The sequence below is a fragment of the Helianthus annuus genome, chromosome 15 (assembly GCF_002127325.2).
Source record: "Helianthus annuus cultivar XRQ/B chromosome 15, HanXRQr2.0-SUNRISE, whole genome shotgun sequence".
In the NCBI taxonomy this organism is placed as follows: domain Eukaryota; kingdom Viridiplantae; phylum Streptophyta; class Magnoliopsida; order Asterales; family Asteraceae; genus Helianthus; species Helianthus annuus.
The window spans coordinates 42,339,078-42,355,850 of record NC_035447.2 but is presented as its reverse complement, the minus strand read 5'-3'; the positions used below and the strand labels follow the sequence as shown (position 1 = coordinate 42,355,850).

Here is a 16,773-nt window from a genome sequence, read left to right as displayed (position 1 = left end):
GCGGTCATTAATATGAGTTCTGAAGTTCCACACCTGCTTTTGAATCGGCGGCAGCTTCTGAAGGTCTAGATCTGATTTCGAACCTTATTCTGATTTGATTACATTTTTTGTTCATCTGAGATGGGTACTTGTTCGATTGTTGGTGACAGTAGCATAGGTTGATGCTTGATTTCACATCTAAACACTGGTTGATTCTCTTTTGATGAAGAAATATGTGGTGTTGTTGAAATCATCGGTGGAGGTGGGTTTCAAGTTTGATTTTAGGTTATGGTTGTTGATTTTGGGTTGTGGTTGTTGTTGATTTTGGGTGTTTTTTATGGTTTTCGGCGAGATTTGTGCTTCAATCTATGGTGGCGGAGGTAACAGTGGCGGTGGAGGTGATGGTAGTGGTGACGGAGGTGGTTGCGGTGGTAGAAGGTAGGAGGCAGTGGTGGTGGCGACAGGAGGTTATGGTGGTAGGAGGTAGGAGGTCACGGTGGTAAGGATCTGTTATATACATAACACATAATATATATATAACATTATTAGTTCTAACAAAAATATTGATTTCTTTAAAAAAATAATTGGCCACCTCAGCATGACACCTCATAAAAATCAAACCACTTCATCAAAAATTGACCACGTCAGCAAAAAAAAGACAAAAAAACTAACCAAGTTAAAGACTGGTTAGCGATGGGGTGACACAACAACCGAATTGTTAAGTTGAGGGTGATAGGAGCCAAAGTGAAAGTTTGGAGTGACACTGACCAAAATTGATTAGTTTGAGGTGATAAAATTCATTTCCTCATGTAAAAACATACTATCTCCCACAACGTAGTTAGAAGAAATCCAATAAACATACTATAAAAAATAACAGTCCATATAAACCAAACACCGTAATCATCATCATCATCATACTCAGTAAATCCCACCAATAGCAAAGCTAAGGTAGGGTCTGAGGAGGGTAGATGTAGACAGTCTTACCTCTACCCCGTAGGAATAGAGAGGCTGCTTCCAGTGAGACCCCCAGCTCGATTGTAGTTTTGTATCAAGCCTTGGACCTAAGACACATAACACTCAAACAATCGGGATAGAGACTGATTGGTGCATGTACCCCCGTGTCTTTCAGCTATCAACGTCACCACATGATGCATGATTAACCATCCGCCGCTTTTAACGTTATTTTCACGAGATTAGTAAAATAACGTTAAAGTTAGTACCATTTCACTTTTGCCCCCTGAGCGCCCACACATATATACATTATATGTGCACACCGCAAGCGGGGCAAAACACCATAATCTATACTTATATTATAATGCATGATGGAAGAGTATTTTAAGATACCCAAAAAATAAGAACTTTCCCGCACTCTATTAGAAAGACCCCTAAAATGAGGGTAGTTTAGTCTTTTAAACACTATTTATTTTTTAGCCCCTAAACTTATTACACTTAAATCCCAAAGGTTTTAACAAAATTATAGATAATTAGTTACAATTCACCCATCCACAACAAACTTATATTTTTTTACTTATTCTTGACATATCTTGTAAACTATACTGTTTAAAAAAAATCCAAAGATAGCATGACGACCTACACATTTTTGTTGACGTTTCGATAGTTGTCTTGTACAATATCGACGCACGGATTATAAGGTAAAAGTCGATAATGCTTTAATGTACAAGTAATTAATACTTGTGATCTAATGCGCCTAATCTACAAAGATGTGTCCATCTATGCAAACAAAAAACAAAAAGAATTAAAAGTACCGTAACATAAAATGATGATATTATGTGTCACATTTTATTTTATTAAACTTGCCTAATATCTGTACTTAGATAGATCTTATAAAAACTTAAAACTAACTACGACAAACTTCCTAAATAAAGGGGTGACAAATCTAAAATTAAGCGCTAATGCACTTCTATTGTTACTACTATAAATACATAGCAGGACACCCCTATATCTACTGCTAAACATGTAACATCCCGAAATTTATTTTAATACAAGAATAAGTTAAATCATGGGAAGTGTTTAAATCAAACACTTAACAAATTCAAGGGGGTAATATGAAAAATCATAATTAAGAAAGGTTTAATTATGTCTAAACCACAAACACACCCCCTGCGTGTTCTGGGATTCATCAAGGGCAGGGGAAACAAGGGTTTACCCTTGTTCTTGCAAAATTCACCAATTGACAAGGAAAAATCAATGTTAATTAGCTGCATGTTTTAAAGTTTCGATCATCTAAGCATACCTAGTGAAGTGGTAAGTCGAATTTCTGGATTTGGTGAATTGTAGAAAAAGGGTTTCAACCCAATCATGAATTCGTGGTATGATTTGTGTTAATTAGATGTTAGGGTTACTCCCTAGAGTAGAAATCATGCTTGATTTTAGTTTAATTGAAAGAAAATTCTATAAAACCCACCTTGTGAAATTGTGTTATGAATAGGAAGATTATAAGGATTATGATTATATGTAATCTTGATATGTGATTCTGTTGGTAATACTTGAATGCTAGATAAATTGATGTAGACTAAAGGAATTGCAAGAACTAGGGTGATTATTGATGGCATATAGGATGAAGTAGTAAAGTCATGCTTTAAATGTTTGTACATTATGCCTTATTAATGTAACGCACACTAGGTGTTCGATGAAATGCTTGAAAGAATAATTATGTGTAATTTGGAACATAATGGAATGAAATGTGGGTACTAAACGAAGGAATGAATGTGTTGATATAGGCGTGAAGGAAGAAGGTTCAAATTCTAAGAAATCGGAAGGATCACAAGACCGAGGTATGTTCCGTTGCATACAAAACCTTATTTACATTTCGTTTATATTATGAAAAACAATCCTTGTTACAATGATTATGGTGGTAAGAAAGTAGTAGATAGCAAATCCCTTGCGGATTTGGTTATGCTAACGAAGGTTACAATATACTATGCAAGTCGACCGGTTCGAGTCGAACCATGTCGAGTAAGAATATGGTACCAACCTTTTAGTACAGGAGGTCATGAAGGTAATAACGAAAGTATGAAGTTCAATACGTTAAACGGATAGAACGAAAGGTTTATGTTGAAAGCAATTAACCCGATGTTACCGGGTCGTAAGTGGTATGCTTGAATCTCGTTATGAGAGTATATGCCATACCCATTTAATTGGGTAATCGAATGCGTAAAAGAAATGATAGTATATAAATGAATGCAATTAAAAAGTTGGTGTTGTAAGTGAAATAAGTATTATGACTAACTTTCTAAAGCTTGTTGTTAAATGTAGGTAAATCCTCAACTTAGGCAACTCGGCGAATTGGAGCGAGCACGTGTTCAAAACATATGTCTTACCATGCGCTTCCGCTAGTTTGTATAAGTGTTTTGGGTCAAAATACCTTTTGTACAAGTTGTTGGTAGACACACTTTTTAGTATTCTATGTTTTGGTTTTAGTAGTATTTTGTAGAATGGTATTGTCTTGATTATGGATTAAAACAGGGGATGCTCGTTTTACGGACGGGTCATGCCCAAATTTTGTAAAATTATGTATTAATGATATTAGTACATTTAAAGTTTATGTTTCTAGCAAATTTTTTGGTCAAATTTCTTCAACGAAAGTGGGGTTCTTACAAGTTGGTATCAGAGCCTAGGTTTGAGGGATTCGAGCAAGAGTAATAGTGCTTGAACTCAAACCGAAGGCTCGTGCAAAAGTTTGCTCGTTCCGAGATCGCCAATGAGGTAAAATTTTAAATTTTCGATTAGTATAAGTATGCATAGTGTGTTACGGTATAAGTTTTAAGGTTCAAGTAGGTTACGGGTGATAGGGCGTGTAAAATAAGAAGTCCCGGGACCCGTGTAGCTGAAAACGGACCCGGGAAATAATCGGAACACCCCAAAATTGATTTTCCAGTGTTTTAATAAAGGAAGGGCCGTCGCCGATGGGCTGTGATGCCGTCGCCGACGCCCTCATGTATGCCGACGGCTTAAGTGGCTATCTACGGGATTTTGTGGGCGACGCATGTTTTCAAAGTCCGTCACCGACGGGGCATGAAGCCATCGCCGACGGCTAGCGGAAATCAAATCCGCTGAAAAGTTTTTGTTTTATCTTGTTTTCGTATTCCGAGCTTCTAAGTTGTTCAAAAGCCTAATGAATGCTCGTGTAGGGTCTATATAAGGCCTAGTAAGATATACGTGACCACGATTAGTGGGTAAGATAGACGGGCTCATAAAAATTCGAAAGTAATGAGTCGAATGATGAAATCTTAAAAGAGATTAAAGTTTAGAATATAAGAATGCGAATGAAGTAAACTCGGACTAATGAACTATGATGTACTGAAAGTTTGTGATTTGTATTAAACATGAACATGCCAATGTGTAGATGGCTGATGCAAGAAACGTTAATGAAGATGATGATGAAATGACTAGACAAGAAGCATTTAATAGCAAAGTCGTAGAGGTGGCGGAAGAAGTTATGCAAGCTAATTTTCCCCGATTAGCTCAAGAAGTAGAAAGCCAGGTTTTGGGAGTCGTGGATGCTATGATGACTAGCAAGATCGAGGAATTGAAAGAACTGATTGAGGGGTCTAAAAGTAAAGGCAAAGAACGACGATGCACGTATAAAGATTTCGTGGCATGCAATCCTGCAACGTACGATGGTAAAATCGACCCGATCGCATGCCAAAGATGGATTTCAAACATAGAAGCGGTATTCATACGAAGTCAGTGTGATAAGGAAGATCAGGTGATGTTCGCTACTGGCCAACTCACTCTCCAGGCGAAAGATTGGTGGGATGCGCATGGCAAGGAAATAGGGGAGGATAGACTCCGAATGATGACTTGGCAAGAATTTAAGGAGCCCTTTATGAGATACCATTGCCCTCAGTCGGCTATTGATAAGATTCAGGAAGATTTCTTGCGCCTCCGACAGAAAAACGAGTCAATAAACGAAATATCAAATATTTTCATGGATAAGATGAAGTTCTGTGGGGATTTCGTGAAGACTGAAAGAATGAAGATCAATCGTTTTTACGGAGTATTAAAGGCGGAATTTAGGGAGTTCATCACTCCCTCGAAATGTGAGACCCTTGATGAATTTATCAATCTGGCACGAGATAGAGAAATTGAGATTAAAAGGCAAGAAGAGCATGGTGAAAAGAGATCAAGTGAAAAAGGTGCAAGTTCGAGCCCATCTAAAAAGGGGAAGTATCAAGAGCAAGGTAGGAACGATAAGTCGAGGGGTGGTATTACGCCTTGCAAGACTTGTGGGAAACTTCACACTGGAGAGTGCTTGTTAGGCAAGAAGGGGTGCTACAAATGTGGTAAGGAGGGACATTCATCTTATCAATGTCCAAATAACCCGAAGACTTGCTTCAATTGTTTTGAGAAGGGACACATCAAGTCGAAATGACCAAAACTTCAGCAAGAGTCAAAAAAGGAAGATAAGAAGCAAGAGGGTTCTAAGGCTAAAGGGAGGATGTTCCAAATCACATCCGAAGAAGCCAAGTCCCATCCGAATGTGGTCTCAGGTATTTTTCTATTGAACTCCATACCGATTTATGTTTTGTTTGATACCGGAGCCACTATGTCATTTATTTCAAATGAAATTGTACAACATCCTTCATTTAAGATTGAACGAATGCCGATGCCTCTTGAAGTAGAAATAGCCGATAGTAAGATCTATATGTTACACGAGATTTGTAGAAATTGCAAATTGACTATAGAAGATGAGGAAATCGATATTGATCTCATATATATGGTTTTTGGGGGAATTTAAAATGATAGTGGGAATGGATTGGTTGGCACGACACCATGTAGAAATTAATTGTGAAAATAAGATGATGCTTGTCCAAGCTCCAAGTGGAAGGCAATTGAGTATTCAAGGAGAGAGAAACATGGAAACCCAATTGTGCACCTTGTTCAAGCCTTTAAATACGTACTTAATGGGAGTAGAGCATACCTAGCTTACGTAGTAGACGCTCGACAGACTCTCCCGAAGCTTGAAGACGTTGAGGTCGTGAATGAATTTCTGGATGTATTTCCGGAGGAATTGCCGGGACTCCCTCCCGAACGGGAAATAGAGTTTCGCATTGACTTGAATCCGGGTGCGAAGCCGGTTGCGAAGGCTCCCTATAGACTGGCTCCCACCGAGATGCGGGAGTTAATGACACAACTACAAGAATTGCTAGATAAGGGCTTTATACGCCTGAGTGTGTCGCCTTGGGGAGCGTCTGTTTTATTCGTTAAGAAGAAAGATGGGTCGATGCGCATGTGCATCGATTATAGAGAATTAAATAAGTTAACCGTGAAGAACCGCTACCCTTTACCTAGAATTGACGATCTTTTTGATCAATTACAAGGGGCGAGTTGGTTCTCTAAGATTGACCTGCGTTCGGGGTATCATCACATCAGAGTACGAGGGGAAGACATTGCAAAGACCGCATTTAGAACCCGATACGGACATTACGAGTTCTTAGTTATGTCCTTCGGGTTAACGAACGTTCCAGCAGCATTTATGGATCTTATGAACCGGGTATGCCGACCTATGTTAGATAAGTCCGTGATAGTATTCATAGATGATATCCTAATTTATTCGCGAAGCAAGGCTGATCATGCGAGGCATTGCGAGAAGTACTTTAAATTCTCCGTAAAGAAAAACTTTATGCGGAATTCTCAAAGTGCGCCTTCTGGCTTAGAGAGGTGCAATTTTTGGGTCATGTAATCAACTCGGAAGGAGTTTTGGTGGATCCGTCAAAGATTGATGCCGTAATGAAATGGGTTTCCCCGAAAAATCTGACTGAGATAAGAAGTTTTCTAGGCCTCGCGGGATACTACAGACGGTTCATACAAGATTTCTCGAAAATAGCCTTATCCTTAACCAAACTGACGAGAAGAAAAGAAAAGTTTGTATGGGGTAAAGAACAGGAAGAAGCCTTTCGAATATTAAAGGAGAAATTGTCGAGTCCTCCGGTCTTGACTTTGCCAGATGGGGCTGAAGATCTGGTTGTATATTCAGACGCTTCACAGCAGGGTTTAGGTTGTATTTTGATGCAAAGGGGAAGGGTTTATTGCATATGCTTCGTGACAATTAAAGCCCCATGAGGTAAACTACCCAACACATGATCTGGAATTGGCAGCAGTAGTGTTCGCCTTAAAAATCTGGAGACACTACCTGTATGGTACGAAATGTACAATTTACTCGGATCATAAAAGCCTCAAGTGTTTCTTTGAACAGAAAGACTTGAATATGAGGCAACGAAGATGGTTAGAACTGATTAAAGACTATGATTACGACATACTTTATCACCCGGGAAAAGCGAACGTGGTGGCAGATGCACTAAGCCGAAAGGAGTCTCCACCTTCAATTCGAGTGAGATCCATGAAGATGATAGTTACACCACGTTTGCTTGAAATGATACGGGATTCCCAAATAAAGTCGCTTGAGGCGGAAGATTTAAAGAAAGAAAGATTAAAAGGTGTGGTCGATAAGCTAGAAGAAAACTCGACCGGACTCAAGACGAGATTCGGCCGAATTTGGATACCACGTTTCTGTGAAGTCAAGACTGCGTACTTGAAGAAGCTCATAAGTCACGATATTCGGTCCACCCCGGGGCTACAAAGATGTATCGGGACTTGAAGGCAATTATTGGTGGCCGGGTATGAAACGCGATATCGTCAAATATGTCGCAAAATACTTAACATGCTTTGGAGATACCGGTATGGAAATGGGAGGAACTAACGATGGATTTAGTAACCAAGCTTCCTAGAACGAAAAGGGGCATGATACAATATGGGTAATCGTAGACCGACTTACGAAAAGCGGTCACTTTCTACCCATCAAAGAAGCTTATTCTTCCGAGAGGATGGCAGAAGTTTATATGAACGAGATCATATCTCGACACGGGGTGCCCGTGTCGATCGTTTCGGACCGGGACACTAGATTCACTTCTCGTTACTGGCAAAAGTTTCACGAGAGTGTGGGCACGAAGTTACACATAAGCACTGCCTACCACCCTCAGACTGACAGCCAGTCAGAAAGAACCATTCAGACACTTGTTGATATGTTGAGAGCGTGTGCCCTAGATTTTGGAGGAAGTTGGGATGACCATTTACCACTAGTGGAATTCTCCTATAATAATAGTTACCATAGTGGTATTCAAATGGCACCCTACGAACTACTATACGGGAGGAAATGTAGAACTCCTGTATGTTGGGGTGAAGTGGGGCAAAGGGAGCTTGCGCCAAGTGATTTTATAGCAGTAACAAATGAAAAGATTGAATTAATTAGAGCTCGACTGAAAACAGCCCAGGATCGACAAAAAGCTTATGCAGACAAGAAAAGGCGCCCTATTGAATTTCAGGTCGGAGATTATGTTCTATTGAAAGTATCACCATGGAAGGGCATAATCCGTTTTCGTAAACGGGGTAAGTTAGGCCCTCAATATACCGGGCCGTCTAAGATCTTAGCTCGAGTTGGAAGGGTTGCATATCGATTAGAGTTACCGTCCTCACTAGACGGAATTCACAATACCTTCCACGTGTCGCAGTTGAGAAAGTGTCTTGCGGATGATACAACGTTAGTACCTCTCGATGACATCGAGTTGGACGAGGGGTTGAATTATGTCGAAAGACCAATAGCCATTAAAGATGTTAAGGTGAAGAATCTTCGCAACAAAGCTGTTAGACAAGTATTGGTCCAATGGCAACATCGAAGGGGGTCGGAACATACATGGGAAGCGGAAGATGAAATGAGGAAGCACTACCCCTTTCTCTTTGGTATGTAAATGTTTGAATTTGTTATGTGCACAGGTTTTGGGGACAAAACCTCTTTTAAGGGGGGTAGACTTGTAACATCCCGAAATTTATTTTAATACAAGAATAAGTTAAATCATGGGAAGTGTTTAAATCAAACACTTAACAAATTCAAGGGGGTAATATGAAAAATCATAATTAAGAAAGGTTTAATTATGTCTAAACCACAAACACACCCCCTGTGCGTGTTCTGGGATCGATCAAGGGCAGGGAAAACAAGGGTTTACCCTTGTTCTTGCAAAATTCACCAATTGACAAGGAAAAACCAATGTTAATTAGCTGCATGTTTTAAAGTTTCGATCATCTAAGCATACCTAGTGAAGTGGTAAGTCGAATTTCTGGATTTGGTGAATTGTAGAAAAAGGGTTTCAACCCAATCATGAATTCGTTGTATGATTTGTGTTAATTAGATGTTAGGGTTACTCCCTAGAGTAGAAATCATGCTTGATTTTAGTTTAATTGAAAGAAAATTCTATAAAACCCACCTTGTGAAATTGTGTTATGAATAGGAAGATTATAGGGATTATGATTATATGTAATCTTGATATGTGATTCTGTTGGTAATACTTGAATGCTAGATAAATTGATGTAGACTAAAGGAATTGCAAGAACTAGGGTGATTATTGATGGCATATAGGATGAACTAGCAAAGTCATGCTTTAAATGTTTGTACATTATGCCTTATTAATGTAACGCACACTAGGTGTTCGATGAAATGCTTGAAAGAATAATTATGTGTAATTTGGAACATAATGGAATGAAATGTGGGTACTAAACGAAGGAATGAATGTGTTGATATAGGCGTGAAGGAAGAAGGTTCAAATTCTAAGAAATCGGAAGGATCACAAGACCGAGGTATGTTCCGTTGCATACAAAACCTTATTTACATTTCGTTTATATTATGAAAAACAATCCTTGTTACAATGATTATGGTGGTAAGAAAGTAGTAGATAACAAATCCCTTGCGGATTTGGTTATGCTAACGAAGGTTACAATATGCTATGCAAGTCGACCGGTTCGAGTCGAACCATGTCGAGTAAGAATATGGTACCAACCGTTTAGTACGGGAGTTCATGAAGGTAATAACGAAAGTATGAAGTTCAATCCGTTATACGGATAGAACGAAAGGTTTATGTTGAAAGCAATTAACCCGATGTTACTGGGTCGTAAATGGTATGCTTGAATCTCGTTATGAGAGTATATGCCATACCCATTTAATTGGGTAATCGAATGCGTAAAAGAAATGATAGTATATAAATGAATGCAATTAAAAAGTTGGTGTTGTAAGCGAAATAAGTATTATGACTAACTTTCTAAAGCTTGTTGTTAAATGTAGGTAAATCCTCAACTTAGGCGACTCGGCGAATTGGAGCGAACACGTGTTCAAAACATATGTCTTACCATGCGCTTCCGCTAGTTTGTATAAGTGTTTTGGGTCAAAATACCTTTTGTACAAGTTGTTGGTAGACACACTTTTTAGTATTCTATGTTTTGGTTTTAGTAGTATTTTGTAGAATGGTATTGTCTTGATTATGGATTAAAACAGGGGTATGCTCGTTTTACGGACGGGTCATGACCAAATTTTGTAAAATTATGTATTAATGATATTAGTACATTTAAAGTTTATGTTTCTAGCAAAATTTTTGGTTATATTTCTTCAACGAAAGTAGGGTTCTTACAAGTTGGTCTCAGAGCCTAGGTTTGAGGGATTCGAGCAAGAGTAATAGTGCTTGAACTCAAACCGAAGGCTCGTGCAAAAGTGTGCTCGCTCCGAGATCGCCAATGAGGTAAAATTTTAAATTTTCGATTAGTATAAGTATGCATAGTGTGTTACGGTACAAACAAAGTTAAAAAATGGATCCAGTTCTGAATTCAATAATTGCGAAAAACCAAGCATGCGAGATTGAAAATTCTATGGTCGGTTCTGTTATATCGCAACAGTGAATAATTATTTTCTTTTATTTACTTTTATTTGAATGTTAACTTATTTGATTTTTCAGATTCAGTTGCATGATGAACATGCCAATTTAAACAACCCATTTGTGGAAAAAGCTTCTAAGGTATTGATTTTGTTGGTTTTTAAGTATTATTTTTTCGTATATCTTTCATATTAACATGTTCGTTATGTTATTATATGTGTGTTTTATTGCAGGATGATGGTGATAAAAGTGTTGATATTATTTCTTATGGTGCAATGTTTAGTCCATACAAGTCTAATTTTCAATGTGAATTTAGTGAAGATGTAATTTTAAGGTTTATTTAATCTTTTTTTTTAACTTTTGTATTCAATTTTTGTCCTTTTTAAGGATCAAAAGTTTGAGACTCAAAGGAAGAGATCCAAGAGACTCTCTGAATGGAAATGGAGCGAGGTTATTAATTTAGACGATTCTGAGGACAATGACAAAGAAGAGGAATCAGAAGATACTGCCGATTCAATCACAAACCAGAAAACCAAATTAAAAATACATCGAGTGTCAATTCAGAAGCGGAACAGATTTCATGCAGTCTAATATGAAATCTATCAAGTGTTTTTATGTTTTTTTTTTCATTTTCAGCTGTTATGTTTGATCTAGACGTATGAATAAAGTTTATTTTATATTTGAACTTTATTTTTAGTGTTAATATAATGCAGTTATTGACCATATTAATAAAGTTCAAAATAAAGTTAGTATCCTAAATTTACAAGTCAGATAAACTTATATAAGTTAATATCCTAAAGTTGCAATAAATAGATATTGCAGTTAGATATAGTCAAGCTGAAATTATAAAATATTATAGTTATTCTTGGATATTAATCTAATAAATTGTATTTCTAAATTAAAAAAATAATAAAGTAATAAACTTTAAAGCTAAACAAAAAAACTGAACTTACTATGATATAAAGTCAACAATGATATAAACTCTTAACATCCTATTTTTTACAAAAACTGTTTTTAAAATTTTATAAAATATAAATTATATATATATATATATATATATATATATATATATATATATATATAAACGAAATTTAACAATTAAAGTTAAAGGTGTAAAACATACTTACTAATCAGCTACTATTTTTTATAAAAACACAAATTTTAAACTTAAAGTTTATTGGATGAGTACCATATGGATATTTAAAAAAAGTTATGAAGTTTAAAGAATAAAATTATAAACTTTATCATTTAACCCACAAAATAAACCTACTTTACAACTATAACAACTTATCTTTTATTTTTCTTGTCGTTTGATTATCATTTTTTTAATAAAAAACGAAACTTTACACGTGTATAACAATTTTTACTTTATTTATAAACAAAATATTTTGTTTTTATAAAAAAATAATTCTTTTATAAACAATTTTTGTAACAAGTAATATAAATAAAATACTCTTGAAATTTACAATCTTTACTAAATAAATACTAAATTGTGTTGCAAATTTTTAGGAATTATAGGTTCAACTATATTGTTATAGATAATATTAATTAGTTTTAATAGAATTCTTTACCAACTTGACTAGATACATAGCAGATTGTGATGCATATTTTTAGGGATTATAAGTTAAAAGTAGACTCATAAAGATAAGATCAGTTAGGAACAAAAAATCTGAACTTAGTATGATATAAAGTTAATAAAGATATAAACTCTTAACATCCTATTTTTTTTTATAAAAACATTTTTTGAAATTTTATAAAAATGTATTTTCTTATATCTGTAAAAAAACCAAAAATTAACAATTTAAGTTAAAGCTCTAAAATGTACTTACGAGTCGAATACTATTTTTTATTTTTATAAAAACGAAAATTTTAAACTTAAAGTTTATTGGATGAGTACTATGTTGGATATTTAAAAAAAAAGTTATGAACTTTAATAAATAAAATTATACTTTATAATTTAACCAGTAAAATAAACATACTTTACAGTTATAACAACTTAATTATTTTTTATCTTTTAATTATTAATTTTTATAAAAAAACAAAACTTTACATATGTGTAACACTAATGACATATATCCACCACAATAATAGTGTCGCCCCACCGCATAACGCGGGCACCCTACTAGTAATTAATAACTCATTTAGAAAAACAAAATGAATCCGGTTTTGGGTCGGGTCGGGTAAAAAAACTGTCCGACCACAATATTTCCAGTGGTGGCTAGAGCCAGCAAGACCTTGCCCTCCCATGGCTGTAACCCAATTTCGTACTTCTCTTTTTTCTTTATTCTTCCCTTCATTAACCCAACGAATCACCATATCTCCACTTCTCTCCAATCTTCTATATTCATCTTCAACCTAATTTTGCACATCGAACAACTGTTTGTTATCCTCTGTACAGTCAAATCACAGATTACGAATGAATAATAGTAATCAAAAGAAGAGGAATTTTCAGATAGAAGCTTTCAAGCACAAGGTTGTGGTGGATCCCAAATATGCTGATAAGACATGGAGGTTGCTGGAGCATGCGATTGATGAGATTTATAATCAGAATGCCAGTGGACTCAGTTTTGAAGAGCTTTATAGGTCTGTTTGTTTCTTTTAATTGCTTATAAATTGTTAATCTGCATATTCATTCATGTTTAGTTGAGTTGCAGTAGTGTTGATTGCTTGTTGCAAGGGTTTTTAGGTTTGAAATAACTGTTTGGTAAGAACAATAGGATTGTAGTGTATGATTATGGTCGTAAAATTCGCTAGGCGCTAGTCGGTGCAGTGGGGTGGATTAGTTGGATTCATAGTTGTTAATAGCGAATAGTGGATGATAGCGGCAAAATAGCGATGAAATAACGGGCACTTTTTTATGTTTAGTGACACACTAGAAGAAAATTGTAGAAATATTTTATACGCGTATTATATCATAATAATGTAATATGTTGTTTTATATGTATATTGTATAAATATACCACTGTTTATATTAAAACAGAAAAAAAAACCCTAAAATCCCGCTATTTACCCGTTATGAAGGCGCCAAAATCAGATAGCGACACACGAGTGCTTCGCTACGCTATTCGCTATAGCGCCTGCTATGAGCGATATTAACAGCTATGGTCGGATTGGACTTTTATATGTAATTTTTGTAACTTAAACACACACACACGTATACAAAATTTATTTATAATTTTTTCAAATGCTTCAAAGATTTTGACCGATTTTGACCGTCTTTGACCGATTACCAATTTTAGATCGGACTAGGTGAAAATTAATCGGTTAATAACCGATTACTGATTAATCGCCAATTAATCCCAATTTTTACAACACTGCATATCATACCAAAAAGCGTTATGTTACCGGCTTATCTTTCTAAGCTAAGCTTATTTTAGTAAAGATTCAGCCTCTCGTGACGACCAGATTATGTTAATGTAAACCGGTTTGTGGATGGTGCGTTAGCCAAATGATGCATTCAACTATTTATAGTTTTATTCCTATTATAGAATGTTCTGTTCTAGAGATTCTATACAAATATCATACACAAATTTAGTTATGGTACATATTAGTTGAATACTGAGATTCTGATTATTCTACGTGTTCATACAGATGCGCATACAATATGGTATTGCACAAATACGGCGAAAAACTATACACCGGACTCGTATCCACCATGACTTCACACCTAGTAACAATGTCCCGATGTATCGAAAACGCTCACGGAGAAACGTTTCTAGACGAACTTAACAACAAATGGACCGATCACAACAAAGCGCTACAAATGATCCGTGACATATTAATGTACATGGACCGGAGTTACGTTCCCGGTAGCCATAAGACCCCTGTTCACGCGCTCGGCCTGAATCTATGGCGGGACAACGTTATCCATCTCACCGGAATACAAACCCGACTTCAAAACTCCCTTCTTCAACTAATACATAAAGAGCGAACGGGTCACGTTATCAACCATGGGATGATGAGAAACATTATCAAAATGTTATCGGATCTCGGACCATCCGTGTACCAAGTTGACTTCGAGCGACCGTTTCTAGAAGCTTCCGGTGACTTCTATAGGATCGAGTCTCGTGAGTTTATTGAGATTTGTGACTGCGGGGATTATTTACAGAAAGCGGAAAGACGTTTAAATGAAGAAATAGATAGAGTGGAACGTTATTTGAGTCCGAGAAGTGAAGTCAAGATAACTAATGTTGTCGAAAAAGAAATGATCGCGAATCACATGACGCGATTGGTCCACATGGAGGATTCGGGGTTGGTTAATATGATTGTCGATGATAAATACGAAGATTTGAAACGAATGTATAAGTTGTTTCAACGCGTTCCGAACGGTCTGTCGACGATACGTGAAGTTATGACGTCTCATTCACGGGAAACCGGGATGCAGCTCGTTACCGACCCGGAAAAGTTAAAAGATCCGGTCGATTTTGTACAGTGTCTTTTAAACAAAAAGGATAAGTACGACAAGATCATTAGTTCGGCATTCAACAACGACAAAAGTTTCGTAAACGCTTTAAATTCCTCGTTTGAATTCTTCATCAACCGCAGCGCTCGGTCTCCTGAATTCATCTCGTTATTTGTCGATGATAAATTGAGAAAAGGGCTTAAGGGGGTTGGTGAGGAGGATGTGGAGGTGGTTCTCGATAAGGTGATGATGATGTTTCGTTACTTGCACGAGAAAGACGTTTTCGAAAAATACTACAAGCAGCATTTGGCGAAACGGCTTTTATCGGGAAAAGACGTTTCCGATGATGCGGAACGAAGCTTAGTTCTTAAGCTTAAAACCGAGTGCGGGTACCAATTCACGTCGAAGCTCGAGGGCATGTTTACCGACATGAAAACGTCTCAGGACACGAACGACGGGTTTTACGCGAACCATGGTGCGGACTTAGGGGACGGTCCGAGTTTAGCGGTTCAAGTTTTGACCACCGGTTCATGGCCGACTCAGCCGATTGCGACATGCAACTTGCCGACCGAACTCACGTCTTTATGTGACAAATTCAGATCGTATTATCTCGGGACTCACTCGGGTCGAAGGCTATCGTGGCAAACAAACATGGGAACCGCGGATATTAAAGCGAATTTCGGGACGGGTCAAAAACACGAGTTGACCGTTTCCACTTACCAGATGTGTGTCTTGATGTTGTTTAACAACAATGATCAGCTCACGTACAAAGAACTCGAGCAGGCTACCGAGATACCTACGCTGGACTTGAAACGGTGCTTGCAATCGATGGCTTGTGTGAAGGGTAAGAACGTTTTAAAAAAAGAACCGATGAGTAAAGACGTTGGAGAAGATGACGTGTTTTCAGTTAACGAGAAGTTCACAAGCAAGTTCTATAAGGTTAGAATAGGGACCGTGGTTGCACAGAAGGAGACCGAACCCGAGAAACACGAGACCCGACAACGGGTGGAGGAGGATCGGAAGCCGCAAATAGAGGCTGCGATTGTGAGAATAATGAAAGCGAGAAGGGTGTTGGACCATAATAATGTGATCGCGGAGGTTATTAAACAGTTGCAGTCTCGGTTTTTAGCTAATCCTAGTGAGATCAAGAAACGGATTGAGTCGCTTATTGAGCGGGATTTCTTGGAGCGGGATGGTTCGGATAGAAAGTTGTATCAATATCTTGCTTAAAGTTGAAATTGTTGTACCTTCTGTTGCTAGTATGAATGTATGATGTATTTGGTGCGTTTCTGCTAGTTCCGACGGGTCATGTGTCCCTTCGCTCGTCGTTAGTCTCGTTTTTTTCTGTAATGTTCGTGTCCTAATACGGTCTCGGTTAAGAGTTCGGTTGTTTAGGCATATAGGAGAATTTAGTTGATTATGGTTTCTAAAACAAGATCTGAACTGTCCAAACTATCTAATCTAATTAACGGAACAAACAAATTACAATTCGGTTGGAGCAACTGGTCTTGTAAAGGGCGTAAACAGGGCTGTTCCTGAGAATGGTCAAAAAAATTTGAGCCCGAACGAGTGGAAAAATACGGCGCCTATTGGGCCATTTTAAAAGGGTGTAAATTTTAGTTAGGTTTAAACTTTAATTAAACTATTTCCTAGTTTTATTTATTTTCAAACTTTACT

At 37.1% G+C, this 16,773-nt stretch overlaps 3 protein-coding genes across 3 annotated transcripts; all 3 read left to right on the top strand.

Annotated features, from left to right (window-relative positions):
• Positions 1-4,345: 4,345 nt before the first annotated feature.
• Positions 4,346-5,374, top strand: LOC110913580. The gene has a single exon (XM_022158403.1). It carries the CDS (start codon positions 4,346-4,348, stop codon positions 5,372-5,374), a length of 1,029 nt encoding a protein of 342 aa, XP_022014095.1.
• Positions 5,375-8,123: 2,749 nt separating this feature from the next.
• On the top strand, positions 8,124-8,747 carry LOC110913579. Its single transcript, XM_022158402.1, has one exon. It carries the CDS (start codon positions 8,124-8,126, stop codon positions 8,745-8,747), a length of 624 nt encoding a protein of 207 aa, XP_022014094.1.
• Positions 8,748-12,867: 4,120 nt separating this feature from the next.
• Positions 12,868-16,391, top strand: LOC110911360 (cullin-3A). Its single transcript, XM_022155969.2, has 2 exons — positions 12,868-13,277; positions 14,286-16,391. Exons 1-2 carry the CDS (start codon positions 13,111-13,113, stop codon positions 16,324-16,326), a joined length of 2,208 nt encoding a protein of 735 aa, XP_022011661.1. The 5' UTR covers positions 12,868-13,110; the 3' UTR covers positions 16,327-16,391.
• Positions 16,392-16,773: the final 382 nt, after the last annotated feature.

What these genes read in the sequence shown, in the direction of transcription:
- LOC110913580 (XM_022158403.1), top strand. Translation starts at nt 4,346, where the DNA reads ATGGCTGATGCAAGAAACGTTAATGAAGATGATGATGAAATGACTAGA.
- LOC110911360 (XM_022155969.2), top strand. Translation starts at nt 13,111, where the DNA reads ATGAATAATAGTAATCAAAAGAAGAGGAATTTTCAGATAGAAGCTTTC. An exon ending in AGTTTTGAAGAGCTTTATAG is followed by an intron (nt 13,278 to 14,285) that starts GTCTGTTTGTTT and finishes GTGTTCATACAG; the next exon opens with ATGCGCATACAATATGGTAT.
- LOC110913579 (XM_022158402.1), top strand. Translation starts at nt 8,124, where the DNA reads ATGGCACCCTACGAACTACTATACGGGAGGAAATGTAGAACTCCTGTA.